At 45.9% G+C, this 27,511-nt stretch overlaps 2 protein-coding genes and 1 long non-coding RNA gene across 4 annotated transcripts in view; 2 read left to right on the top strand and 1 right to left on the bottom strand.

Annotated features, from left to right (window-relative positions):
• The first annotated feature begins 14 nt into the window (after positions 1-14).
• On the top strand, positions 15-7,651 carry GDF11 (growth differentiation factor 11). The gene is made up of 3 exons (XM_061416926.1): positions 15-471; positions 5,593-5,990; positions 6,526-7,651. Exons 1-3 carry the CDS (start codon positions 30-32, stop codon positions 6,904-6,906), a joined length of 1,221 nt encoding a protein of 406 aa, XP_061272910.1. The 5' UTR covers positions 15-29; the 3' UTR covers positions 6,907-7,651.
• A 171-nt stretch (positions 7,652-7,822) lies between these two features.
• On the top strand, positions 7,823-22,572 carry LOC133247745 (uncharacterized). Its single transcript, XR_009736475.1, has 2 exons — positions 7,823-8,978; positions 22,207-22,572. It is a non-coding gene; the product is annotated as an uncharacterized LOC133247745 (long non-coding RNA).
• Positions 14,048-27,511, bottom strand: part of SARNP (SAP domain containing ribonucleoprotein) — a 49,893-nt gene continuing 36,429 nt past the window's right edge. For both annotated transcript variants that reach the window (XM_061416939.1, XM_061416938.1), the window contains 2 exons: positions 18,452-18,541; positions 14,048-14,344 (listed from right to left, as the gene is read on the bottom strand). In XM_061416939.1, the coding sequence (XP_061272923.1) occupies positions 14,303-14,344; positions 18,452-18,541 (132 nt within the window). In that variant the 3' untranslated portion in view covers positions 14,048-14,302. The remainder of the gene's footprint in view (positions 14,345-18,451; positions 18,542-27,511) is intronic.

Raw genomic sequence — 27,511 nt, 5'->3', positions numbered from 1 at the left:
CCCCAGTCCTCCCTCCCCTCCCCTCCAGCATGGTGCTCGCGGCCCCGCTGCTGCTGGGCTTCCTGCTCCTCGCCCTGGAGCTGCGGCCCCGGGGGGAGGCGGCCGAGGGCCCCGCGGCGGCGGCGGCGGCGGCGGCGGCGGCGGCGGCGGGGGCCGGGGGGGAGCGCTCAAGCCGGCCGGCCCCGTCCGTGGCGCCCGAGCCCGACGGTTGCCCCGTGTGCGTGTGGCGGCAGCACAGCCGCGAGCTGCGCCTGGAGAGCATCAAGTCGCAGATCTTGAGCAAACTGCGGCTCAAGGAGGCGCCCAACATCAGCCGCGAGGTGGTGAAGCAGCTGCTGCCCAAGGCGCCGCCGCTGCAGCAGATCCTGGACCTGCACGACTTCCAGGGCGACGCGCTGCAGCCCGAGGACTTCCTGGAGGAGGACGAGTACCACGCCACCACCGAGACTGTCATTAGCATGGCCCAGGAGAGTAAGTGGGCGGCGGGGTAGGAGCGGTGGGGTGCTGGCTCCCGCTCCGGCTCCGAGAAAGTGAGCGCCTCCGGCTCCGAAGCGGGGCGCTCCCGGTTGCTCCGGCCGGAAAGCCTTTCCTGCGAAAACTTGATGGATTGGGGGGCGGGGGCTGCTCCACAAGTTTTCCGAGCTGTGGAGGTGGGCTGCGGAATTGTGTGCCCGCCCCGCTCCCGGAGGTGAGGGGGCAAACGGAAACGGTTGCGAGATACCGCTTCCCACCCGTGTTATGGGGATTCTGCAGCGGAGGGAAAGGGGCAGCAACTCATCCTGAAGGGTCCTGGTGGAGAGGCTGGAGAACAGAATCGGGAGCCTCCGGGACTCGCGCAGTCCCAGCCAGGCTGCCGTGCTCTCCGCCTCTCAATGGACCTGGCACCGACTCACCACCCCGTACACCTTAGGCTTTGCAACGCGCCCCTCGGGCTGCCGAAAACCTAAGGCTCCTTTCCGCCTCCCAGGAACGAGATCCCGAGCCCTGTATCTCAGCCAGGGCTCAGCAGGCACCCAGCCGGCACTCATTCCACCAGGAGCCCTTCTGACACCGGCTCTCCCGAGGGGCCGGGAAAGCGGTGCCTTCTTGGTACTAACAGAGCTCAGAAAACTCAACTCCATGGCGCTGGGGCTAAGGGCAACTCAGACCTTAATGATGTATCTCATATTCACCCGCCCCTAGCCGCAACCAGAGGCTTGAGGAGCGAGAGGAAGACTGAGGGAGGAAAAAAAACTGGTAGGAGGGAGGGGGAACCCAGGCATCCTAGTCCCTGGCCAAACGTAAGATGAACATGTTAATAGACTTGAGCTGCTTTGAAATTTTATGGCCTGGAAAATCCAGGCCAACATTGCCCCCCCACCCCCACCCCCTGCCACCCCCCAGCTCTCCCTAAGGTCAAATGATGCCCTTTCCCCCTCCCCGCACTGAGGTGCTCCCCCCACCCACCCCACCCCCAGCAACTCCAGGGAACCAGATCCCCTCATTCCCTTGTGGTTTGGCAAAGTCGCCCCCCTCCCCACCAACTGGTTTTATGGCTCTGAACAGAAGAGGGGGAGACTGGTTTATTGGCAAATGGGTCATAAAAAGCTGAGGGCTGAGGGGAGTCCTAGCGGCCCACCCCCAAGGGAGAGGCACAGGAACCCAGGTGTGCCTCTGGGAGGCTGAGTGCCCGACACTGCCACCAGTTTTTCTGTGACCCTAACTCCACAGTACTTGGTCAGGGCTGTAAAGAAAAGCACACTCAAAGGACTAGGAAACTATCCTGGGGTGGGGGGTGGGAAGGTCTAGGATCTGGTCTTGAGTTCCTCAGTCTCCCTTCTGTTCTTAAGGTTCTGCTTTTATACAAGCGATGGTCAGACTGACTGAGAGCAGAGATGGGGGTTAGAAATCAAGTTAGAAACAAGAGTGGTCGAGGAATTCTGAAGAAGAGTTTGCTGGAAGAAGATGAAGGGTATGGAGGAAAGAGATACTTTGGTCTATGCGGTGCGGGTGTGTGAGGATTTCGAGTGTGAGAGATGGAGCTGTGGACTTCCCCTTGCTCATTCTATCCCTAGCATCTCTTAACCAATAGGCCAGAGCCCAGAGATCGCTCTGGTCGCTGGGATGCAGGAAGTGAACAGATGCTGCACACAGAGTTTGGGAAATGCAGGTTAGACTCAGAGGGTGGGCAGAAGGGGGAAGGACACCAGCAGGTGGGGTTCCACCTCAGCTTCTACCCTCCAGCCACCCCAGGGCTTGGATAACTAGGGAACTGGGTCTCCAGCCAGGTATTGTACGTCCCCTTTAAGAGACAAGCTGAGCTCTTAAGAGAGGGAGGGGGAGCCCAGGGGCGGGGAGGGAGAGAGGGGAAAAGGAAAAAGAGACTTTTATAGTCTAATCCCCAGGGACCCGCTTTAATAAGAGACTTGTGCTCTGCTAATCGGGGGAGGTGTTTGTCAGCAGAGATGGCCTCGGCTCCCCTCCCCCTCCCTCCCCTCCCCCAGCCCTCTACCCTGGACCCCAGCCCCCACCTCTCCTAGGCTGCACTGCCTGCCCTAGTTCCCTCCACCCTCTCAGGCTCTCCCACCCCAGCCTCCATCCTGGGAACCCAGCCCCCTTGCCCTTCAGAGAGCCAAGCCCAGCCCCTCAGTTTCTCTCTCTCCTCCCTACACCCAGAGGCCCCTGCCCTCTCTGTCCAACCTCCTGCCCCTAGGCTTTCCAGCCAGGGTAAGGAAAGTGTGTTTGGTGTTTGGGAGTGGGGGGTGTGGGAAGAGGAGGAGGTGGTGAGCAGGGAGGGGGTTGGGCTTTTGCTGAAAATAGTGCAGTGACCTCTCTCCAGACCAGAGCCGCCTACTAAACCTGACCTGCTGCCTGCCACCAACCCGATCAATCCGACACAGATGTGGCTCCTCCCCCTCCCCTTGGGAGCTGGGCTGTGTGTGCACTGGGGACGCTCTCAAGCCCCTGGTCCCCTCTGTGACTCTACCTGTTTCTTTGTTCCTCCCCCTGTATTCGTCTATCCTTTCTCCTTGCCCCACTAGTCTTGGCTGCCCACCTCCTTTCAGCTTCCTAACCCCCATTCAACTCCTTTAGTGTCCCTCCTCCTCTCCCAGTGTTCTCCAGCTCCCATATTTCTCCCCCTACCATGATCTTCCCCTCTGCTTCTCTCCTCCACTTCTATCTCTTCTAGATGTGTCTTCATCTCTAAGTCTCTTCTCTATTCTTATCTCTCACCCTCTCCAGTCTCTCCTGTTTCTTCTCCTTTCCCTTTTCTTTCTCCGAATGTCTCCATCCTGTCCCCTTGTGGTACCAACTGTCCTCATATCCGCTGGGGGAGAAGTGTATGATGATTCCCAGGGGTGAGGATGGGGGACTCTGCCTGAAGGAACCAAAAGCCTTAGAAGGATGGGGCCCTGGAACCTAGTCCCCCATCACTAAGCCTCGGGTCATGTTTAGGTGGGGATACATGTTTAGAGTTTACAAAACTAACAATAAACCAACTGAGAAACTACTACTATTTTCACATTCTTTATTTAATGCTCAGCACTCCTATGAAGCAAGGATTATTATCTGTAACAATGAGAAGCTTGGTGAATAAGGTCACATATTGGTTAATGAGTCAGGCAGTGATTAAACCCACTTCAATTTTAGCCAAAGAACAGGGTTTATGCCAGGAAGAACTTTCGAGCACTTGCCTATGTAATTTAAGATGGGGAGCTTAGGGAGTTCATTCAGCATGTAGTTACTGAGCATGGCCTGGTACTGTGGGAGGCAATGAAGCTACAGTGGTGAGCAGTACAGAAGCAGTATCAACACAGTGTCTGCCCTCATGGAGATTAGTCCTTAATGGTGAAGGCAGGCAGGAAAATAAAACTATCTCTATACTGAAATTAGGCATAGTATGCTATTTGGATTGTTGCTTGTCACTGTCCATGTCACCAGCAGCTACCCTGACCCAGGGACTCATCCCTGAAACTCCACTCCCCAAACTCTACCCCATCGCCCCATCACTGAAACTCCAGCCCCATCACTGAAAATCCAGCAGGAGGATAACTGGACCACTGGTGCTCTGGAAGCCTGGAGAAGAACTTAGGGAAAGAAAGCTGCAAAGGAACTTTGTGTCTTGGTTCCTGAACATCTGAAGATCAGTGAGCACTTCCCTCCCCATTTCACTTGGAGTATCCTCCTAGTATCTCCTAGGGTGGGGAATGGGGGAATGATTATGAAGCAACAAATGATAAATTCTCCAGGATTATGTAGACCTGGGCATGATACATATGGGCTTGGACTTCTGATCATCCTTTTATGGCTCTGGAAGTTCATTCCTAGTTCTTCCTCAGGCTATTAAGAGTGATAAGAGATATTCATAACCAATAGAAACATGATTTAGGGCATTCTCAACTGAGATTAGAAAAGGGAACTGAGAGGAACTGAAATGGACACAGAAGCAGATATTAAGAATCATCCTTTAAACTCAAGAATGGTCAGATTATGGTCCAAAACAAAGGGAAATTGGCCAAAATGTAAAGCTGGGATGTTAATGACTTTTTACAGACTTATTGGCACTGGACTGAAAAACCAAAGGAAGCTCAGAGGAGAGAAGACATTACAGTTGATCTGATTTGTTGAACTTTATTTCTGATGCTTTGGGAAAGTAGGAGAAAAAACCCACAGAGGTAGTTCTTCCCTTTCTTGAAAGTGGAGGCATTAATGGTGAGGAGGAGGAAGCAGCTGAGGGAACTTTTCTCAGGGTCAAGGGATTGAGCAGTTGAGCATGTGTGCACGCGCATGCCTAACTCTGCAACCCTGTGAACAGGCTTGCCAGGCTCCTCTGTCCACGGATTTCCCAGACAAGAATACTGGAGTGGGTTGCTACTCCTTCCTCAGGGTATCTTCCCAGCCCAGCAATCAAACCCTGGTCTCTTGTGTCTCCTGCATTGGCAGGTGGAGCACCACCTGGGAAGCCCAGATACATTGGGAGTGCTTAAGTAGTTCCATTCTCCTGGGTGTATTATTTCTAGTGGGAATGATGCAAGAAGCCTAGATTTGAATTCTGGTTTACTTCATGGAATAAATTTAGTCCTTGCTCCCTATCTGGACCCTGGGTTATCCATTCCCTGAGGTTGTCTGTTTTGGGGGGGCCTGTGCCAGGCTATACCTGGCCACCAGACAAAATAGAGCAGAAATGGGGCAAGGTGACCTGAGGACAGCAGGTGTGGTATGAAGTTTGGCTTTTATGGGGAGCATCAAAGGTTCAGAAAAAGTTGGAGCCCTGTATGCTGTAAAAGTTGGAGGAAGGGAAGACTGCAGATGAAGAATTCCCCAATAACTACTTTTGCAGCTTACCTGGTAGAGAGGAACCTATGCATTAAGACAAACATTTAAGGAAGGGGCGCAGATTAGTAAGGCCTGATAGAACCATTATCCTACAAGGAGAGCAGGGGGTGCTGTTCTAGGTACCAGTGATACAACAATGAAGAAGACAGGCAGGGGAGAAGGGTAAAGAACTGGAAAACACAGACCGAGGAGTCTGAGCAGTCAATGCCACCAGGGCTGCTAACCTCCTCCACAAACACTCTTTGCTGATACTGTGCCCCCCTTCTCTCTTATCAGCCGACCCTGCGGTGCAGACAGATGGCAGCCCTCTTTGCTGCCATTTCCACTTCAGCCCCAAGGTGATGTTCACAAAGGTACTGAAGGCCCAGCTGTGGGTGTATCTCCGGCCTGTGCCCCGCCCAGCCACAGTCTACTTGCAGATCTTACGACTGAAACCACTAACTGGGGAAGGGACTGCAGGGGGAGGGGGCGGAGGCCGGCGTCACATCCGTATCCGCTCACTCAAAATTGACCTGCACTCACGTTCCGGCCACTGGCAAAGCATTGACTTCAAGCAAGTACTACACAGCTGGTTCCGCCAGCCACAGAGCAACTGGGGCATCGAGATCAACGCCTTCGATCCTAGTGGCACAGACCTGGCTGTCACGTCCCTGGGGCCGGGAGCTGAAGGGCTGGTGAGCAGGGAGCCTGAGATACTGGCAGATATGAATAACCTGGCCCTGAGGAGGTGGGGTGTTGGAAATGGTAGAGCAGGAATGTAAAGGGGGTTAGGGACCAGCATGATTTTTCTAGGCCTGGAGCTGACTCTAGAGGGGTTAGGTGGTGGTGGTGATGGTGGTAATAGGGTGATACCAGTTTTCAGAGATCCAAGGCAGGCCAGCAGTTGAAAACTGTATTTGGGGTGAAGGTGTGAGTTAATAGATTCACGGGACAACAAAGATGGGCTGTTGTTGAGACCTTGGGCCAAGGGGCTGATGAGGGTCAGGTTGCCAAGAGAGAGAGAATTAGGGAAGGTGAGTTTAGGGAGACATGGCTAGCTGGCAAGAAAAGTGGGTAGAAAACAGGGGTTGGGGAGGGGAGCACTGGAGAAGCTCAGAAATCACTTGGTCTCTGTTCTCCTGCCCCTACTGAGGGGCAGGTGAGAAGAAACAGGGAGTAGGAGCTCCTCGAGGCTCTATTACATCTCTTTCTCCTCTCCCTCACCCCCAGCATCCTTTTATGGAGCTTCGAGTCCTAGAGAACACAAAACGGTCCCGGCGGAACCTGGGCCTGGACTGCGATGAACATTCAAGTGAGTCCCGCTGTTGCCGCTACCCCCTCACTGTGGACTTTGAGGCTTTTGGCTGGGACTGGATCATCGCTCCTAAACGCTACAAGGCCAACTACTGCTCCGGCCAGTGCGAGTACATGTTTATGCAAAAGTATCCACACACCCACTTGGTGCAACAGGCTAACCCAAGAGGCTCTGCGGGGCCCTGCTGCACACCCACCAAGATGTCCCCAATCAACATGCTCTACTTCAATGACAAGCAGCAGATTATCTACGGCAAGATCCCTGGCATGGTGGTGGATCGCTGTGGCTGCTCCTAAGGTGGGGGACAGCGGATGCCTCCCCAACAGACCCTGCCCCTAGACTCCCCCAGCCCTGACCCCCTGCTCCCCAGGCCCTAGAGCTCCCTCCACCTCTTCAGATGTAACATCACACCTTGTTCCCTGCCCACACGGTGTGCAATACAACCGAGGGAGGCAGGTAGGGGATTGAGGGATGAGGGGTTTGGGGGAAAGGGGGGAGAGGAGGGGCATGGTCAGGTGGGGAATGTCTGAGGTGAGAAGGTTTGGCAAGAAGACAGAGAGACTAGAGACAGAGGTAGAGCAGAGGGATAGAGACAGAGGAACAAAAAGCAGCAGTGAGAAGGCAAAGGGATAGAGATGCAGGAGAGACAGAGACTAGGCAGAGATAACCACGAGAAAGAGACAGAAATGGAGTACTAAGAGAAAGCCCCACGCCAAGCCTCCTTTCTTCCACTGGCAAGGTGAGGGGCTTGGTATGGCTGGGGAGGTCCCCTGACTACCATTCTCAGTAAGAGAGGAAATCAAAATCCATTCTTAGCTTCTTCTCTTTCTCCTTCCAGCAGTGGCTGGGGGAAGGGAAGTGAGGGCAGGGGCAAAAGTGAGGATCTGGGAATTTTATTTATTTATTTATTATGACTTTTCATTTTTTGGTATTTCATTTTTTGGTATTTGGCTTTACTTAAATAGATGGGCCCCTGCCCACTGTGCCCCATTTGTACCTTATTCCCCAAACCCTGTTCTCCCTCAATACTCACCTACTTAAGCACTTGTTTAAAGCTTCCAGGGTTGAGAATGGGAGTAGAGGGCAAGAGGGCTGACATGGAAGTTTCCAACCCCAAAATCACCCTACTTAAACTTCCTGAGCCAAACGGGTTGAACTGAATTCCAGCAGTCACAGAAATGGTAAGAGGTTAGGGTTTAGGAGCTGGGGGGGTTGGGGGAGGGCGGGAGGGAGGGGCTCAACATCCAGGATCTGTATGAGCCACAGAACTAACCCTCAGGTCTACCCTCTCCGTACTGACTTCCTTAGGCAGAGGTGTGGCCTGCTTATGCCCAAATTCCCCCCAGCCAAGAGAGAGACCAAAGAGCCTGCGGAATGCCTCTGCTCCCTGCCTCTATCTTCAGGTCCATAAAAAGAAGAGTAGAGACAGCCCAGAGTCCCCAGGTCTGCGAAGGGTCAGGAGGGGTCAAGAAAGGAGTAGGGAGGCTGAAGGATACAGGGCATTTGAATCCAAATCACTGCTCTGGGCTAGGGAATAGAGCCAGCAGACAGAGGTGGAAGGGATTCTGGAAGGGGGACCTTTCAGTCCCCCAATCCCAAAGCTCAGGGTGGAAGGGGGTAGAACAAGGGAGCAGAGTGTCTATAATTATTTTTATCTTTTATTTTTGGAATCTAGCAGTACCTGGCAGCAGGGAGGGGATGATACAGTGGGGAAAAGCATCTGACAAGGCCAGTTAGAGCAGAGGTTGGGAAGGATGGAGACTTCCTGCTTTGGAAAGCTGGAAAGCAGGCAGGGACTGGTTGCCACTCCAGGTCACTAGCTGGGCCCATTCATTCCTTTCACAATCCTGACCCATCCTCCTCTGGACTCACTGTGCCTCAGTTTCTTCCCCTCGATGGAACGAGAAAATAGCAGCACCCGCCACAGCCAAGAGATGAATTCTGAGCACTTACCACGGGCACTTTATGGACATAAAATACCTCTCGCTGTGGGACAGATAACCAGGGCACCAGAGTAGTGGTGAAGAGATGTGAGGCTTAGAGGAGTCACAGGCTTCAGAGTACAAGTTCCCCTCTGCCTCCCAGCTGGACAGTGCCTGACACCAAGGAGCTGAGAACCTTCTGATCCATACCCTATCCATACCTCACCTCCAGACCTCTTGGCTCCAGGCAGGAGACTACAGGATGTCAGGAGTGGAGGGGGAAAGAACCTTCAGCAAAACGAACTCTTGAGTAGAGCATCAGTCATGGGTCTGACTCAAACAATACGGAACACAAGTAAAACCTGAGCTGGAAAGCTGACCTGGAAGGCTTGTTCTTCCCGAGAGCATGACTTTCCTGCCTGGCCCAGCTGGTGGAAGGGGCAAAGGTATGTAACCACCTTTGGAAAGGTGATGGTGGTGAATTTTGGCATCTTATTCCCATTCCCATAGTGAAAAAGTCAGATGAGGTATTTTGGTGCAGGAATGGGCAAGGGCTCATTTCAACTTGCCTCCTCCTGTGCAGCAGCAGTATGACCCCCCCTCTCTCCTCTCTGGCCCTGTTCTTCATCACTCCTTCTGCTCCAATCTTGGAGAACAAGATGCACCTGACCACCAACACCATTCACATTTCCTTGGTGGGAAAAAAGAAACAGAGAAGTGAAGAACAGAAGATGCCTCCTCCAAGGTCAAATGCCCATGTCTCTTGATCTTGGCACAGGGTGGGGATTGGGCAATAGGCATCAGGTGACTTCCCTCTACAAATTCTAGACAGCTGGGGCAGTAGACTTGGAGACACTTAGAATATGCCCCTTTAATGCCACCAAATAAAGACCTTTGGGGGAAGGTCATTCTCTTATGAACATAAATCTATGAGTTGAAGTCTCATTCCCCTGGTCTTCCTCACCCCCAAAGAGGCATGGGGTAAAGAGGCTTGGGGGCATAGCCCAGCAAACTAGTGGGAACTAGTACCCCCTCTCACCTTATGACGTGTGTGGACCTGGCCAGTGCCCCTCTGATCATAATGAGTGTAATTATTATTTACTTTGTGTATTTGTTACACCGTGTGTGTGATTGCCTTTGTTTGTTAAGGGTGTCTGAGGAGTATGGGGCTGACAGGGGCACTGGAATGCCGGGAAAGGACCTCTTCACTGAGATCAAGGCTTCCTGAAGGGAACCATTGCAAAAAGGCCATCAGGCAGTTTTCAAGTTATGTGACAAAGGGCAAAGATGGCCATAGGGTGCTCTGAGTTTTGGGATGGTCACATGACACAATCCAGCACTTGAACCTGAAAAAAGAAAAATAAAAGCAGTCAAAGAATTTAGAATTCAGCGTTAAGCTCTTCTCCCTAATCAAGCGCCATGTTTACACCTCAGAGACCAGGAAGCAGAGGATCTGAGGGAGAATGAAACTTTGTGCTTAAGGAGTAAGAAGATGGGGGTCTTTGGGATGAGTGCTGGGGCTTGCAGCCAAGGAAGGTTGGGCAGAGGATGGGAAAGAAAGGGAACCTAGACCAACTCTTCACTGGAGGCTTGATCCTAAACAGTCCCAAAGATTACAAAACCCTCTCCCAGCCTCCACAGAGCAGAAGATCTAAGTCCTCTTGAGATATGATTCAGATAATATCTATCCTATTTTCCTGAAGTTCCCTGACCCTAGGTTTCCTCAACACAATTTCAACAAAATCCACAAAACCAACCCAACTTTGAACTTCTGGTGTTCCAAGACTGGTTAAGCATCTTTAATACTTTCATTCTACTATAAAAATGTCTCCCATGTCCCTGGAGCACACTTCCCAGGGCATACAAATTGGTGGGGGTGGGGGTGGGGGGTAGCAAAAGAATCCTGCCTGTAACTGCAAGTAGGAAAGTTCCTGTGACATCAGTCTGACCCAGAATGGGGCACAATATGGGTTCAGTGTGCCCCTGTTCTTTCCCTACCCTGTCAGTTCTATCAGCAGACTGACCCCACCTCGGACCAACTACCAAGCTCAGGGAGGACTGAAGTGCTACACTGTGTTCTCCCCACCAGGAGCTGCTTTATCCATACCTACCCTCTTTGCCCCAGGTAAAAACAGATCCCCCACCCTGCCCAATTGAGAACACCAAGACGTTACAAGATGATGTTTACCCTCAAACATCTGCAACCTAATGGATGAGTAGCTACCCTATACTTTGTCTCTGCCCACATCAGGGGCCCCAAGCTAAAAACCAGCAGATAGGGGCATTTACAGCTTCTGGTGTATGGTGGGGCAGAAGCCAGGAAGTCAATGCGCCAGCCACAAAGCCAGCTTTCTTGTCAGTGAGCTTGGTGTAAGGGAACAACTGGGACAACTCCTACCTATTCTCACTCTCAGAATCCCCCAAAGCATTTGCGTATGTGGTATGCACACACATGCACTCTCAAACTAGTACACTCAGCCCCCTACTCCTAGCTGTAACTTATTCAGGAAAAAGAAAGTACTTCTACTATAAATCACCAAGTAAAATTAAGAGCTAATAATTACTGATTACTCTACAATATATGATAAGCAAACTGTGCTCCTTACATAAATATGACAGTATCAGTTCTCACAGAAACCTTCACAATAAGATTGCTATTGGCACAGAATCGAAGAGTTAAGAATGATTAAATAATTTGCCCAGGGTCTTGGAGAGTTGAGCTAGTGTGACAGAACAAGGAATTATACCGAAGTAGTTGCTATACAATATTTCATTCTATTAATAGTGATATGAGAGAGAGAAAAATTAAAGGCAGGGATAACTGAGAAAGGAAAAGAAATAAAGAGAAAGCTAGAAGTACTTTAGGCTCAATGGAAGTCCAAAATCGCAAAACTTGGTATTTTTCAGTCCCTTTGGAAGGAAATACAAGAAGAGTGTGTTGATATGTTGCAAGAGAGGGGGACATTAGATTTTGGTGGAGTCCAATAATCAGAGATGAGTAACACTGTCAGGGGGTCCTCATGAAAGAGAACAGGGAAAAACATTTATTATAGAATACATTCATATTCTTATTTATATTAGGTCTTTCCTTCCACCTGATCTGACATGGCAACAAGACCCAACACCAAGAAGTGCTGTTATTTGCATCTTCCTTCCTTATAGCCCTCACCCCCACACAAGCTTCTAGCCTTGTATCTTCAGAAGTAAATTCCCAGGATTTGGGGTGGGGGGAAGGGCGGTTTATAGTGATGGTGGAGAAAAACAGAATGATCCTAGAGAACCATAAAAAGGTGCAGATTTACAGCGGAGGAAGCTGGCTCTCTCCGCATCTTTTATAGACTCCCTCATTAAGAGCTTCCAGGTATGCAGAGAATGTCACAGCTTCAAAACAGGGAAAAGCAGCCTGGAGTTAGCCAACTACATCTGGATCCTGGATTAGCTACACTCAAGAGACTGGAGGATAGGAAGGAAGGGTACTTGGATCCCAGATAAAGAACTGCAAGGCTGGATGCCTGTTCTGCTTCTCAAAGGACTTACTATTTTAGGACAGAATTAGTAAAAATCGTAGGGATCCTGAACTAGTCATGCTCAGAAAGTATATATGGAATGATTATAGCGAGACAGGAAGAGGAGGATTTGGTGATCAGGCTTGGAAGTGAGAGACTTCTGACCAACATAAGAACAGCTGCTGGAATAGGATGAAAAAGGCTAGTAAAAAACCCACACAAACCTGATGAGCAATTCTGGGCTTCCCTGGTAGCTCAGCTGGTAAAGAACCCACCTGCAATCCTGGAAACCTGAGTTTTATCCCTGGGTTGGGAAGATTCCCTGGAAAAGGGAATGGCTACCGACTCCAGTATGTTCGCCTGGAAAATTCCATGGACTGTATAGTCCATGGAGTTGCAAAGAGTCAGACATGACTGAGCGACTTTCACACACAGCTGTGTCAAAAATATGGGGAAAGTGAGTTAAGTATGGAGAAGAATGATTAGGCTTCAGGAAGAGAATCCAGGTGACAGAGGATGGGGGTGCGGAGTCTGAATACCCTTCTGGAACATTACAGAGGATAAGGAAACAAAGTGAAGAAAACTTCTGAAGGACTTAGTGCTCCACTCTTCTTTATGAGTGTCTGCTCTATTCTTTTATCTCTTATTTTGGGTAGAAAACCCTTACTGAATCTATAATCTCTGTAAAGATACAAAACTGAACTAATTCTCTCTCTGGTTCCATTTTCAGAGTGAAAGAGGAAAAGCTAGCTTTAGGATCAGGGCCTAAAGAAAAGGGAAGCAGACAGTAGAGCCCAAGAGAGAAGAGGAGGAAGTTTAATCAACCTTCCCTTTTGCACATTTCTCCAAAGTCTTAGAATGGGGCAAAATTCACAACAAATGCGCAGTCTTTGCATCTGCTCCCCAAGACACGGTTTTTCCTAAAGCATCTAAACTTAGGTCCCTGTCCTCCAGGAACTAAAGAGACTTTGTGAAAAGAGGTTCTTGTTAGGAAGATGATCAAACATTATTCTTCTATTAATTATAAAACCAAACAGAGGTGTTAGCAGAAACGGGAACAATGAATTAATTACACCACAGCAACATGAGATCTGGTCATGAAACCAGAGTCTTCAGGTAAGGTGCCAGGTTCTTAAGTTTTACTACCAAAACCCAAACAAAGCCCAACCTTATATAGATGTATAGTACTAAAGATTAAGAGGAGAAACCCTATACCAACATGTCCAAAAAGATTAGGTATCAGGTCTCAGATCTACATGAAATTCATATGCAGATAAGCAGCCCTGCTTAGGGAGAGCCAAATCCTAAGTAGGAGGCTTGGCAAGGAAAATGGATTTTAGTAATATCCAAGAAAAACTGCCACCAAAACTGCAAAAGCATGTTTCTGCAACAGAAAACAAACTAGTGTAGCTTGATCAGAAAATAGAAGGCTCTAGTCTACAGCTTACGTTCCCAACAATCTAGGCAATAATCTTTAACACCTCTGACATCCTGTTATACTCTGAATCCCTACACACTTTCTTCTAGTTCTGAGGGGTACCCAGCCAAACTGCTTTCCTGAACTGCATGACCAACAGGATTCCACATGTTGGCTTCAAATGCAACCAGTTAAAGTCACTCTTGAAATTAGGGTCTTTCCAGACTCCAGAATAAGCACTCTACACTCCATTCTGTAACAGACTACCAATCTCTAGCCCTAGTGTTTATATACTTTGCACCTCCTAAAACCTACAGTATTGTATTTTATTCTAATGGGTCATTTCAACCTGTTGAAGCAAAAATTCATGGTGAAACTTGGCCTCTTCATGGAGAATAAAGAAGTAAAAGGATGCCTGTGAGTATGAGAGAAGGAAATAAATAGGCTTAAAGGCACATACTCAATCCTTTTCCTTGTTCTCTTTTCTAAAGGATAAAGGCATTATTGCTAATTCTCTATAATATTTGGTGAGTATCTCCTTATCTGGTCTAATCTGGCTCTAAGAACTCAAAGGAGCACCTGAGAAAACACATTGTTCTTTTTTCTATTTTTTTTTATTAACAAGCAAAATAATAATTAAAAAACAACAACACAACAACAAAACCCTTAAAGTTGGAACTGCAATAAGTCAAACTGCTGCTGGAGTTCACAGATGTACCCAGGGTACATGCTCCCTCATTGCAAGGCAGGACCTAAGCACATAACTGTGCATTTAGGTATATATGTGACCAGGAAGAGTCAAAGAGGTGGAAACCACTGGAGAACAGAAAGCATCAAAAGCTTTTCATCAGGCAATTCCAAAGCGCTCTGCTCTTTTCCTCTTCTTTGCCTATAAAGAAGCAAGAAGAAAAAAATTAGATTGCAAGACAACAGTGGCTCAGGTTCCTGGCTGCTTTAATCCAAACTCACATGGACTACCACAAGGTCCAAGAAGGAGGGAAGGCCACGCTTAAGCTGGCAGCCAGAGATTTAATGTCTAAATCTCTCTTATCCACTAAGGGCAGTTTGGTGGAAGGTGGTGGGGGTTGGGTGGGGGGGAGGAGGAAGAAAAGAAGAGTGCTAGAAAAGCCAAGATTCCAAAAGGAGAGAGGGCCACTCAGCTGTACAGCAAGTTAGCCTGGAAACAATGGATCCTTCAAAAGGCTGGGGAAAGTCTTCCAGTAAGTGGGGAAATGGAAAATTTCAAAGCACAAAAGGCTGACCAATACTGTATCATGGAGAATGTGAAGCGGATGCCCTTCTGGGCAATTAGGCCTGATCAGGAACTATTTCTTAGGCCTCCAAATCCATAGATAAATCTTCAATGATAACAGAATAAATGTGGGTGGGGGCCGCCCCAACATGGATCTTCTTTAAAGGAGTCAGTTGTTGGAGAGAGGGCACAAAATGGATAGAGGAAGAGAAAGATATTTTTCTTCTGTAAGTGACTCACGAAATAGTACAAGTTCTCACTCTAACCACTGTCCCCAGCAAAGAATCTTTCCCAAAATTCCATTCAGAGGTTTAATTTAGATTAAAAAGAAAAGCTGATCGTGATGAACGTTTTCTGGGGCTTTGTTGGCTTCCTGGTATTCTGGTTCATCCCTAAAGGTCCCAACTGAGGAGTTACCATCACTATGTTGGTGATCTGTTCAGTATGCTGCTACCTCTTTTGGCTGATTCCAATTCTGGCTCAACTCAATCCTTTCTTTAGACCATAGTTGAAAAATGAAACCATCTGGTACCTCAAGTATCACTGGCCTCGAGGAAGACGACCTGTTTGTTTGCCAGTGCTCAGTCACTGAGGTCAGGAAAAGAACTCCTCTAGATGTAAAATCACCTCCATATCCAAGCTACCTTCCTTAACACACCCACTTTGGCCATCAGCTGCCTTAAACGCTCACACAACATCTGAATATCTTATTTTACAATGTGGTATTTTTTTCCTGTCATCTTTTTTACACTTTGATGAATGATGTGCCTATTTAATCTAAACTGTACTGCTTCTATAAAATGTTTATGCCCTCTTCCAAGATTGAAAGTGCTGTTCTTCTGAGAAATAACGTTACTCTCTCCTTGGAATCTGTGGATTTGAAGACGGCTCCTGTCTGCTCACAACATAAGAATAAGCAGTGGTTAAAAACTGTTGTATGACAGACTCCGGTGGGGCAGTCAGTAGGAGAACATGTTCAGAGGGAAAATCTGTCCCACCAGAATTATACCAGTGTATTTAATATATTATACTTTTGTCAGGATGAATTTCTTATTTCTGCCATCTTTTGGAATACATTATTTTTCTGCTTTCTATGGGGAAGAAAAGTGGGCCTTCCCTCGTGGTCCAGTAGTTAAGGTTCCACGCTTCCAATGCAGTGGGCATAGGTTCAATCCCTAGTCAGGGAACTAAGATTCAACATCCTGTATGGTCAGATCAGATCAGATCAGATCAGTCGCTCAGTCGTGTCCGACTCTTTGCGACCCCATGAATCGCAGCACGCCAGGCCTCCCTGTCCATCACCAACTCCCGGAGTTCACTGAGACTCACGTCCATCAAGTCAGTGATGCCATCCAGCCATCTCATCCTCTGTCGTCCCCTTCTCCTCCTGCCCCCAATCCCTCCCAGCATCAGAGTCTTTTCCAATGAGTCAACTCTTCGCATGAGGTGGCCAAAGTACTGTATGGTACATGGCCAAAAAAAAAAAAAAGCTGAGGGCATACAAGCCCAGCCCACTGCACCTGGATTACTGATACAATTCTTTGGAATCAAATTAAAGTCATCTGGTTCATATAAACTCCATCAGCCTCAAACGTTACTACTCCCTTACAAACACTAACTCTCCCAATAAAAGCCATTATTCTTTTCTTCTCAATGAAATCCTCATCTGCCTTATATTGGAGGTCAAATGTACCAACTCAGTGGGCATGCCTGAATTAACAATAGTTTTCTTGGCAAAGAGGGAGTAATTTTTTTAAAATTAATTTATTTAAGGCAGTACCAAGTATGTTGCCACATGCATGGTATTTCTCTAGTTGTAGTGAGTAGGGGCTACTCTCTAGTTGCAGTGCATGGGCTTTTCTCTGCAGAGGCTTCTCTTGTAGTGGATCATGGGCTCTAGGCACATGGGCTTCAGTTGTTGAGGCGCACCAGCTTAGTTGCTCTGTGGCAAGTTGGGATATTCCCAGATCAGGGATCAAACCCATGTCCCCTGAACTGGCAGGCAGATTCTTAACCACTGGACCACAAGAAAAGTCCCAAAGAGGGCGTAATTTTAACCAGAATTAAAACAAGTCTAAGTTTATTTCTAGCTCATCCTGGCAAGTCAGCAAGCAGGTGGACATTTACTTACAACAGGTAATGCTTTATTTTGAATTAGCAGCACAAAGAATGCAAATTCTTAGTTTTTTCTTAATGAAGAATGTAAACTGATCTGATTCTGAAATTTTCAGTTTATTACAAAACTGACCCTGATATTTATTCATAGGGACCATATGATTTTGAGTGTGTAAGGTAACAGATTTAAAGAGGTCATCTCTAGAGACAGATGGAAAGAAATAAATTTGGATTAAATGGAAGAAGCAACATTTGAAATTCCTCACCAGCTAAGAAGTTTCTATCATTATTTTAACTGTTCATGTACACCTATGCTGACACTTGGTTTCTATTATAGATACTCTCAAACCAGCAAATCATTATTGTCTGTCAATGCCCTGAGCAGTCTGCCAATGCTCAGTCTCAATGAATGTTACTCCAAAGAATGCTGGTATATGGATGCATGCTACTGCTACTGCTAAGTCACTTCAGTCGTGTCCGACTCTGTGTGACCCCATAGACAGCAGCCCACCAGGCTCCCCCGTCCCTGGGATTCTCCAGGCAAGAACACTGGAGTGGGTTGCCATTTCCTTCTCCAATGCATCAAAGTGAAAAGTGAAAGTGAAGTCGCTCAGTCGTGTCCGACCCTCAGCGACCCCATGGACTGCAGCCTACCAGGCTCTTCCGTCCATGGGATTTTCCAGGCAGAAGTACTGGAGTGGGGTGCCACTGCCTTCTCCGAAATGGATGCATACGTCCTGACAAACAAAAGCTGTTCTTTCATTTTCAGAAACCATATGTAAAGAAAATAAGAAGAAGAAGAAGTCTCATTCGACTTCCCCAATGGTCCAGTGTTTACAGACTGTGCTTCCAATGCAGGGGGTATGGGTTCAACCCCTGGTGAAGGAACTAAGATCCCACATGTGGTGCAATGCAGCCAATAACAAATTAAAAAAAAAAAAAAAAAAGTCCCATTTGACCCCAACTGTTCTATTTCAGATTGGAGAAGGAAATGGCAACCCACTCCAGTGTTCTTGCCTGGAGAATCCCAGGGACAGCAGAGCCTGGTGGGCTGCCGTCTATGGGACACGACTGAAGCGTCTTAGCAGTCCTATTTCAGAGGCAAGTTAGGCACAATGATATTTGTGTCTGGGTTGAATATGGTGGCATTAAATGATGAAAAAAATCTGCTTGGAGATAATTAGAGATATTGCTACTTACTAAATAATTAATAATATGACAAACACTGTCAAACATTTTATGCAGAATCACTTCATGATTAAAATACTGCTTCGAGGTAGGTTTTATTATCTCCCCCTTCCAGATGATAAACCTGAGATTCAAATAGTTACTATAACTTATAAGTAATATTTTGTAATACCAAGTGGCAGAGTCACTTAACCAAGTTTACCTGATTCAAAATCTTGTGCTCTTTCCTACTAGGTTAACTGGCTCTAACAGTGGATTACTAAAGTATACTGCTGAAATTCAGTAGGGTCACTTTATCCAGAAAACAGATATCAAGCAAAGGACCAAAAATCTTGTCATTTAGGCACCTAAGAAGTAGCAGGGAAATAAAACATTTCTCCATTCTGTTTGTCTTCGTTTTTCCATTCAAAGGCCCTGTGAAGCATTCCAGGTATATTTTACCTCTGTATCCTCTGTGGTTCCTGTTCCAGCTGAACTTGTGACAATCCCAAATCGCTCCTTCCTCTTTTTCAGCTTTTCGTCATCCTCCGACTGTTCAGGGACAAAGAAAAGGGTTGAAACAAGCTAGCCTCCATTCACAAGACAAATACCAGTGAAATTATAGTTTATTGATTATATGCTGGCCAACCTTGTGTTAAGAACTAAGGATCACACAAACAGAAAAAAACAGGAAACTGAACAAGCTAGCATAGAGCATATTGTCCCTAGAATGACTAAAAATGGCAACCCACTCCAGTATTCTTGCCTGGGAAATCCCATAGACAGAGGAGTCAGGCGGGCAACAGTCCAGGGGGTCACAAGAGAGTCAGACACGACTTAGCGACTATAACAACAATTCTCCTATAGCATTTTAAAGCTACTATTCACATCCAGCACTGTTCAATGTCAGAATCTCATATATATTATATTCCCATCAGGACCTAAACCCTGCCACTTTATCCAACTTTAACAGTTATTTTCTCCTGTTCCACCTTCTTCTCATAGCCTGTCACCAGTAATCAAAAGCCCAGTCCTAAGATTAGAAACATCTAAAAGTAGGTGGCCTTCCTGGGTATTTCTTCACCCCTAAAAGCATATTCTAGAACTTAACATATCTAGACAAAGATCTTATCCTCTCAGATATCCCAGGAGACCCTCTACTACATAGACACATAACATCCTCATCATGGGCCAGGACACTTTCTTTGACTTTATTTACAAAAGGTAACCAAAGAAAGTAAGGTTAAAGGTGTTGAAACAACCTTTGAGCTTATGTGTGGTGCTTCAGAGCTGGATTAAACAAAACAAAACAAAAAAGGCCCAAAAAAGTTCATATTCCTGCAGTATGTAGGCCGTGTGTGTCTCTGGGTGTCCCAAAAACCAGAGTCAAAAGGAAAGGCAACCAAGAGAGCTACAAACACACAAGAACTTTTAAAATACCTTTACTCTCAACCCCAACAATGGAGTTGTCTTTGTTCTGCTAAGGAACCTGCTCCTAGTCAAAAGCAAGGTAGCTATATTTCTGTGTTCAATCTGTCTAACTAGCCCAGTTCTCTGAACACAGTAGTCAGGAGTACTTTCTCAGTCTTACTTTGGTTCTTTCAGCTTGAGAAACGTTCATTTTCTCCCTTGTGCTGCATCTGCCTTCTAGCAAGGAAGAAAGAAGCTAAGAAAAGTTGGTAGCTATTGAAGAACTGAAGAATCCTACACATGAGTTATCATCACTTAATCACAGTGTATTAGTAGAACAGAATACTGCCTACATAATTTGTCTGCCTTTTTCATTATAACCATCAGCAAATCCACAGTGGGCATATAATTAATGTAATCTAAACTACTGTAAAACACTGGGCCAGGTTCAAAGGAAAAAAGAAGTATTCTTGTCTTTAATAATCATAAACTAAAATAATCATTATTATATTATAGCCACTATTATTTGGGTTTGGGTGCTTACTATGTGCCAGGTACTATATGAAGTTCTTTACATGCAATATCTCATTTAACTGTTTTAACAACCTTAAACATAACAGGTACTATGACATACATAGTAGGTCATTTTATAGGTAAGAACTCTGAGGTTTGGAGAGATTTAACTTGCCCAAGCCTCACAAACAGTTAAGCAGCAGAGCCATAAATGGAACCCAAGCCATTTTACTCGAGAACCTACTTCTTAACTTTACCAAAACCTCAGGTATCTCAAGTAAGCATTTCTTTGGAAAAACAGTAGCAGAATGGAAGTAGTGCTTAATTTCCAAGGGAAGAAGGATCACGAGGACCCTTAGCTCAATGCTAGGATCACATCCCCTTTCTACCAACCATATGCCTCTACTTTATAACCAGGAATCTAGGGAAAGGACTCCAATTAGTAGTCTCATACCTAACATTTTCTCAAAGGAACTTGTTTCTAATTTCGGCTAATTGGCTATATTCCATATGTTGAACTGCATGAAAAGAATTAGGGGTTCCAATGGAACAGTCTGTTCCAATTCCAGGCCTCACTATATTTTTCTTTACCAAAGCCACTAGGAAGTTTTTCTTAATTTTGTCTACCACCACTAAAAGTGAATAAGAGATGTAAATGGAAATTTCAAAATGAGAATCTCTATAGAACATTGTAGATGAGCAAACCATTTTATTAAGCCTCCAGGCTAAGCAGGAAGCAGCTTTAGGGGAAATAAACCAGTCCATTCTAAACGAGATCAGTCCTGGGTATTCTTTGGAAGGACTGATGCTAAAGCTGAAACTCCAATACTCTGGCCACCTCATGCAAAGAGTTGACTCATTGGAAAAGACTCTGATGCTGGGAGTGATTGGGGGCAGGAGGAGAAGGGGACGACAGAGGATGAGATGGCTGGATGGCATCACCGGCTTGATGGACATGAGTTTGGGTGAACTCCGGGAGTTGGTGATGGACAGGGAGGCCTGGCGTGCTGCAATTCACAGCATCGCAAAGAGTCGGACACGACTGAGCGACTGAACTGAACATAGCGGTTTTTGGGGATAGGCAGGACTAGACCATATCTTGTTGAACTACCACCATGGGCTTTTTTCCACCACAGGCTTTTTTCCAATCAATGCAGTGCTAGGTATACTTCAGGCTTCCCTGGTGGGTCAGCTGCAATGTGGGAGACCTGGGTTTAATCCCTGGATTGGGAAAAACCTCCAGAGAAGGGAACAGCTACCCACTCCAGTATTCCTGCCTGGAGAATTCCATGGACTGTATAGTCCATGGGGTCGCAGAGAGTCACACATGACTGAGCAACTTTCACAATTCACAGGGATATTTCAGCAAGTTCAGATCACAGAGGGAGATATTACTGCTGAAACCTAGCTATTCTCTCAGCACAAACCATAGGGCCATTCTCTTCACAAAGCCTATGTCCAGTTGGAATGTGTGGGACATTTTATCCTCTGGTTCTCTACTTTGGTATATACCAAAATGGGCGTTTGACTTTTAAATTAAATTTCCTGTGTTTCTTTTTGAGCTCAAAGGTGAGGAAAGAATGAGGGAAGAAAAAAGAAGGGTGGGTGAGGTTGAGCGGATATATTTCTCTAGCCACTAAGGCTAGTTATGAGAGGATTTCCCCTTGGGATCCCTTTTTTAATCCTTTGGTGCCTCTCCTGGAGATCCAGGCAGAGCATCTGCTCCAAATCTACCAGGGGCTTTAAGGGGAGGGGGCGGGGGAAACAATACAGATGCCCCCACCTCCCATCCCCTATGAACAGTCTGTACACCCTTCATCCGAAGAGACCAGTGAGGGTTTTATTTATTTGTGCATGCCTGCTCTTCCCTCCCTACCCAGTGCCCCTCAGCTCCCTTTCTAAAGCCTCTTTCCTCCTTGCCCTGCAGGGAAAGTACACAACAGGCCCAGGAAATCAACACAGTTCTAATGATCTCTCTCACTTGACCCTTCTAGCGTGACGGTGTCACATGGCAACAAATGTACAATAAACTTCACTCCATCTTCAGCTCCTTGCTGACAGGTTTTGATTCGTGGGATGGTGAGACCCATCTGAGGGAAATTACCTCGATCAAAACGCATCTCTCTCTGCATTCATCAGGCCAATGCTCCCCCAGGCCATGTTCAAGTGCATAAATGGGGTGCATCTGCAGGCAGCTCAGTGTCATATGCATTTGGAAATCTTTCCCTTCTTCATCCCTCCCCTACATCCCCCCCACAAACCCTCAACAACTAACAAATTGTTTTTCTTTCCAGGCACGCTCTTGAATAGTACTGGAATCTGAAGCACCCTTATTTGCTATCAAGTGAAAACTCCTCAAAACACAACTTGCATCCGAAGTCAGAAGACAAACGTGTCCTCACTGACTAAACACAGGCATTGGACTGATTGATCCACATCACTTCCCCATTTTCTCATTCAAGACTTAAAGAAGAAGGCTGACGTCAATAACTTTAGCATACACGATCCTGACTCACATTTCCCAATAAATGCCTTTTTTTTTCTTTTCAAAAGCTTAGAGATAAAAACAAAAGAATTGTGTGAAAGAGGAGACAGCCCACGTAAGAAGCAAAAGGCTCAAAGTATGATATATATTCAATAAAGCCAAATGTTTTCATGAATCACTATCACTGCATTTTCCATCATGGAATAAGACAGTTTCAAATTGAACTCTTTAGAAGACATCTTCAACTTTTAAAAATTCATTTTTCTTCCTGTTTCTCTTTCATATCTGGCAAATCCTTGGACAATCCTTGTACAATGGATATGAAAGACTGAGACATCCCAGATCACCCCAAGGTACAAATTATATCTGTGACAATGCTTAGTACATAGGAACTATCTATCATATAGATAGTCGATAAATGTTAGGCATTATTTCAACTGCTTCTTTCTGGTCCTTGAAACAAAGTTCGAGACCATCAGCAGAATTCTGAAGCTAACGTCCTTCTTCCACACTACAAGTGAAGTCACCAGAAGCTATTAAAAGGTGGTCCAGTGGTTAAGAGTCCCGTTCCAGCCCTGGTCCAAGAAGATCCCACATGCCACAGGGCAACTAAGCTCATGCGCCACAACTACTGAGCCCAAGCTCTAGGCCCTGCGTGCTGCAGCTACTGAGCTCGTGTGCTGCAGCTACTATAGCTGGTACACCTAGAGCCTGTGCTCCACAGCAAGAGAAACCCACACACGGCAACAAAAGTAGCCTCTGCTTACCACAACTAGAGAAAGCTGGCACAGGGCAACAAAGACCCAGTGCAGACAATAAATAAATAAAAATTAGGGGAAAAAAAAAGTTGTTAAGAATCAGACTCACTATCAACACAACAAAATAATTTCCTTTAGTTGCAAGGCAAATGATATTTGGACAGAGGATCAGATTTAGGGTTAAGTGTACAGAACAGAACTCAGCAAAACCAGTCTTCTCTATCAGGTACTATTACATCTTCTCTTCCTGGGACCCTAAAAAAAGAAAATTTATGCTACCAGGCTTTATTGATTTCATCATCCCTAACAATGACTGACCACCAAAACCGATATCTATATAAAGTAAGGTCCAAGGGAACTGAGCAAGGATTTGACCTCTAACACTATAGACCCAATTCCAGGTACTCTTAAGGCCCTTGAGGAAATGCTTTCATAAATTACACATCAGTTTCTATCAACATCATCAATAACACTGAAACTATAAAATTAAACCATTCATCCACTAGTCATTCAAATATCCACTGAGAGTCTACTTTGGGTCAGATAATGTTCTGGCATTGGGAATAAAAGATGAGTAAGAAAAAAAAAAAGATCCTTAACCTCATAGGACTTATAAATTCACAACTGAGTGACTATAAAGATATGTGCCGTGGTTCATTATATTACTGCACTGTGAGGATCCATGGGGAATCTTTCTTTCTGAATCCCAGGCCCAAAATAATTACGCTTTTGATGAGTAACTTGTTAGTTTTTACTTTGAACCCTGTTGTTGTCGTTTAGTTGCTAAGTCGCATCTGACTCTTTGCGATCCCATGAGCTATAGCCCACCAGGCTCCTGTGTCCATGGGATTTCCCAGGCAATACTGGATTGGGTTGCCATTTCCTTCTCCAGGGGAGCTTCCCAACACAGGGATCAAATCCTCGCCTCCTGCATTGGCAGGCGAATTCTTTACCAGAGCCACAAGGGAAGCCCTGGTAATCACTGTAAATAGTATAATTTTGTTTTCCTCTTCGTATTGACTGCTATAAAGTTTGGAGTAAAATGTTATGGCCTGTCCCTGGCAAGTGGTTTTGAAAATATTTCTATTCAGGAAGGAGGGGCCAGAAGTATTGAGGTGAGAGAGAAATATGAGATCAAGAGATGGTGATCAGGGGGACTTCCCTGGTGGTTCAGTGGCTAAAACTCTGTGCTCCTAATGCAGGGGACCTTGGTTCAATCCCTGGTCAGGGCTCCCACATGCTGCAACTAAAGATTCTGCATGATACAACCTGGTGCAGCCAAATAAACAAATTTTAAAAAAGGGAAATGGTGATCAGGGAATTCCCTGGCAGTTCAGTGATTAGGACAGAGTGCGTTCACTGCTGAGGCCTGGGCAAAAAAAAAAAAAAAAGAGAGAGAGAGAGATGGAGATCAAACACCCAGATCCAGAGTTGAAACTTAATAGATAAGATGAAGTACAGTTAGTCACAGGGTTGCTACTGGCCCTTTAAGAACTCATTCCTCCCTAAATATAATGGGATTAATCGTTTTTAAAAAAACAAAAAACAAAAAACCTCAATGCCCCAAGAAAGAAAAAGAAAGGGGAAGGAAGTACAAGGTTATAGCTAGAAATTTATTATTACTATTTTTTTAAATTATTTATTTATTTATGACTGCAGGAGGTCTTTGTTAACTGTGTGCAGGCTTTCTCTAGTTGTGGAGAGCAGGTGCTCTCTCTAGTTCCCATATGCGGGCTTCTCACTGCACTGGCTTCTCTTGTTGAGGAGCACTGGCTCTAGGCTTCAGTAGTTGCAGTTTCCAGGCTCTAGAGCTCAGGCTCAGTAGCTGTGGCCCACAGGCTTAGTTGCCCCCCGGCGTGCTGCATTTTTCCAGATCAGGGATTGAACCTGTGTCCTTTACATTGGCAAGTGGATTCTTAACCACTGGACCAGCAGGGAAGTCCTAGAATTTTTAAATTAAGAGTTCCTGCCAATGTTTTCACGGTGTATACACCGTACCCAGAAATTAAGTCCCAAGTGGAGGACCAGCTGCAACAACTGGCAGCCTGAATATCATAGATGCTTTCTAAAGTGATTGCCTCTTTTTATGACAAAAAGTACCAAAGATAAAACCTCTACCCAAACGGAGTTCCAGCTCTATCTTCCAAACAAAACCCGTGTCTTCAGGATTCAAATTCAAGTGAACATTTTTCAAAACTTACTAATTTTATCCTGAATCCAATAAAGAATACTGTTTCAAGTTTACTGTGTTAGGGTTATTTGCTCTACCAAAAAGTGTCCATTCTGACTTAATTTAGCACCCCATGGGCTCTGTGTTAAAAGCATTCACCTTTTTCCATCTTATTACCAATGTCACTCTGGATCATAGAGAGAAACTAGGAGAAACAAAACAACAGTGACCCAAATATAACCCAGGCTCATGTAGGGAGTCTGAACTCAGTAAATTCTCAAACACAAAGCAAGAGGACTTACTGAATTCAAATAAGAGATAGCCTTACTATTCTGATAGGGAACCAAAATAATTAACCAAGCCAGGTATTTTTTTCTGGTCAGCTCACTCATATCATCCCTTCTTATACTGTGTGTGAGAAGCAGAAATTCCAATCTAAATTCAGTCAGATATATCCTTACAAGTAGAAAGGGGCATTTCAGGGAAGCTGAGGTACTGCTGAGTTGGAACTGGCCCTTCTCCTATAGCTGTTTTAAAGACTGAGCTATTGTTCACATCCAACACTGTTCAATGTAAGAGTCTCATGTATATTCCCAACAGGACCTAAACCATGCCACTTTTAAAAAATATTTCTTTAACAGTTATTTTCTCAGAAGTCTTTTCCCTGGAGTGATGGAAAGGAGGCTGATAGTGAGCAACGAAGATCACAGTTTGCAAAAAACCCAAATAACTGCCTCTTTTTTAAAATGAATTACCACACTAAGATGTTAACCGTTCTCAGGCCAATCTGATTTTCCAAGGGAATGTAAGGTAACAGTAAGGCAAAAAGGAAAGCAGGAGCCTTCTGGTGACTTTCCTGACTTTCACTGCCATGTGACTGATGGCAGGATGAAAAGCAGAGCCTGGGGGCTTTCAGGCGATGGTAGATTAATAATGACATGGCCTTGACTTCCCAGAGGTAAAGGTTATGAAACACTCCAGGGTGAGTGGGCTTCTAATTTCATACTCTCAGAGTGAATGACAGCAACTGATGGTTTTTCTCTCAGAAACACTTCAATGCTTAAACACACAGCTGTCACCTCCCTGCCCCAGTTTCTGATATTCATTTGAACATGTTTATTCCTGAGCCTTTATGCCAGTCAGTCCACAGAACTTGAGGTGGTCCTAAAGACCAATGCACAGAGCCTAAGCAGGACTAAAAGTGAAGGACTGGACTAGCAGAGGGTATGCCATAATCTTAGCACACACAGAGTAAAGAGATACTCCAATGTGCCTGCCACACACATACACACAACACATCTCCCAATACTACAATCTTACTTACTCTCAATAATCTTTTAGCTATTAAGATCAGAATCAACTTTCTAGGGCTAGAAGGGTGCCAAGAACTGTAAAACTACACCAGAAGTAGAGATGACCAAGAACTTTATCTCCTCATATCTTTACAGTATCTAAAGCCCCAGTAGAGCTCAAACCAAATACTCTCCTGAGTCACCAGCTCCCATCACTTTTTCTCTTGTCCAAATCAAGCTTCTCCCCCAACCCCCACTCTTTTCTAACCCCCGAGGAGGAGGTCGTCTCGGTCTTGCTCTAGCTGATTGTAGGACAAAGCAAGGAACGTGGAGGAAATGAAGGCTTCACACTTGAGACCCCTGGAAGCCAAATTTCTATTAAAATCCCAACCTCCCTCACTTAAAAGCCAGGAAGCTGCTGCTCTTAAGGATAAGTGATGCAGAGCTTGGCAGAAATGTCAAGAAGTCAGTAGAGGGAAGCTAAAAACTTCTGAGGGGAAGCAAATTCTGTCTTAACTAAAATACACAGAGAATGAAGGACTACAGTTACCTGAGCATTCAAAAATTTACAATGAACACTAGGAAAACAGTTTCTTTTCCCCTGAGATATTTTAAAAGACAGATTTCTGGCTTCACCCCAACTTATAAAATCTGAATCTCAAAAGGAAGAGCCTAGGGAATTGTAAGAGACCCCTGGTAACTTTTACATGCAGCAACAGTTGGGAGTAATTGCAAATAGCTTTGAGACAGTACAGACCAACAAAACAAAACAAACAAAAACCCCCCAATCTCCCAGCCTCAAAAACAAAACCTCACAAAACCAAACAAGGCTGCCAGTCCACTCCAAATTTTCCCCCAAAGTACTAGAGGCCTTCCAAAAAAGCTTTTGCTTCC

Source organism: Bos javanicus, chromosome 5, assembly GCF_032452875.1.
Source record: "Bos javanicus breed banteng chromosome 5, ARS-OSU_banteng_1.0, whole genome shotgun sequence".
Classification (NCBI taxonomy): Eukaryota; Metazoa; Chordata; class Mammalia; order Artiodactyla; family Bovidae; genus Bos; species Bos javanicus.
The sequence above is the reverse complement of the archived record's forward strand: the minus strand, read 5'-3'. Positions and strand labels throughout refer to the sequence as shown.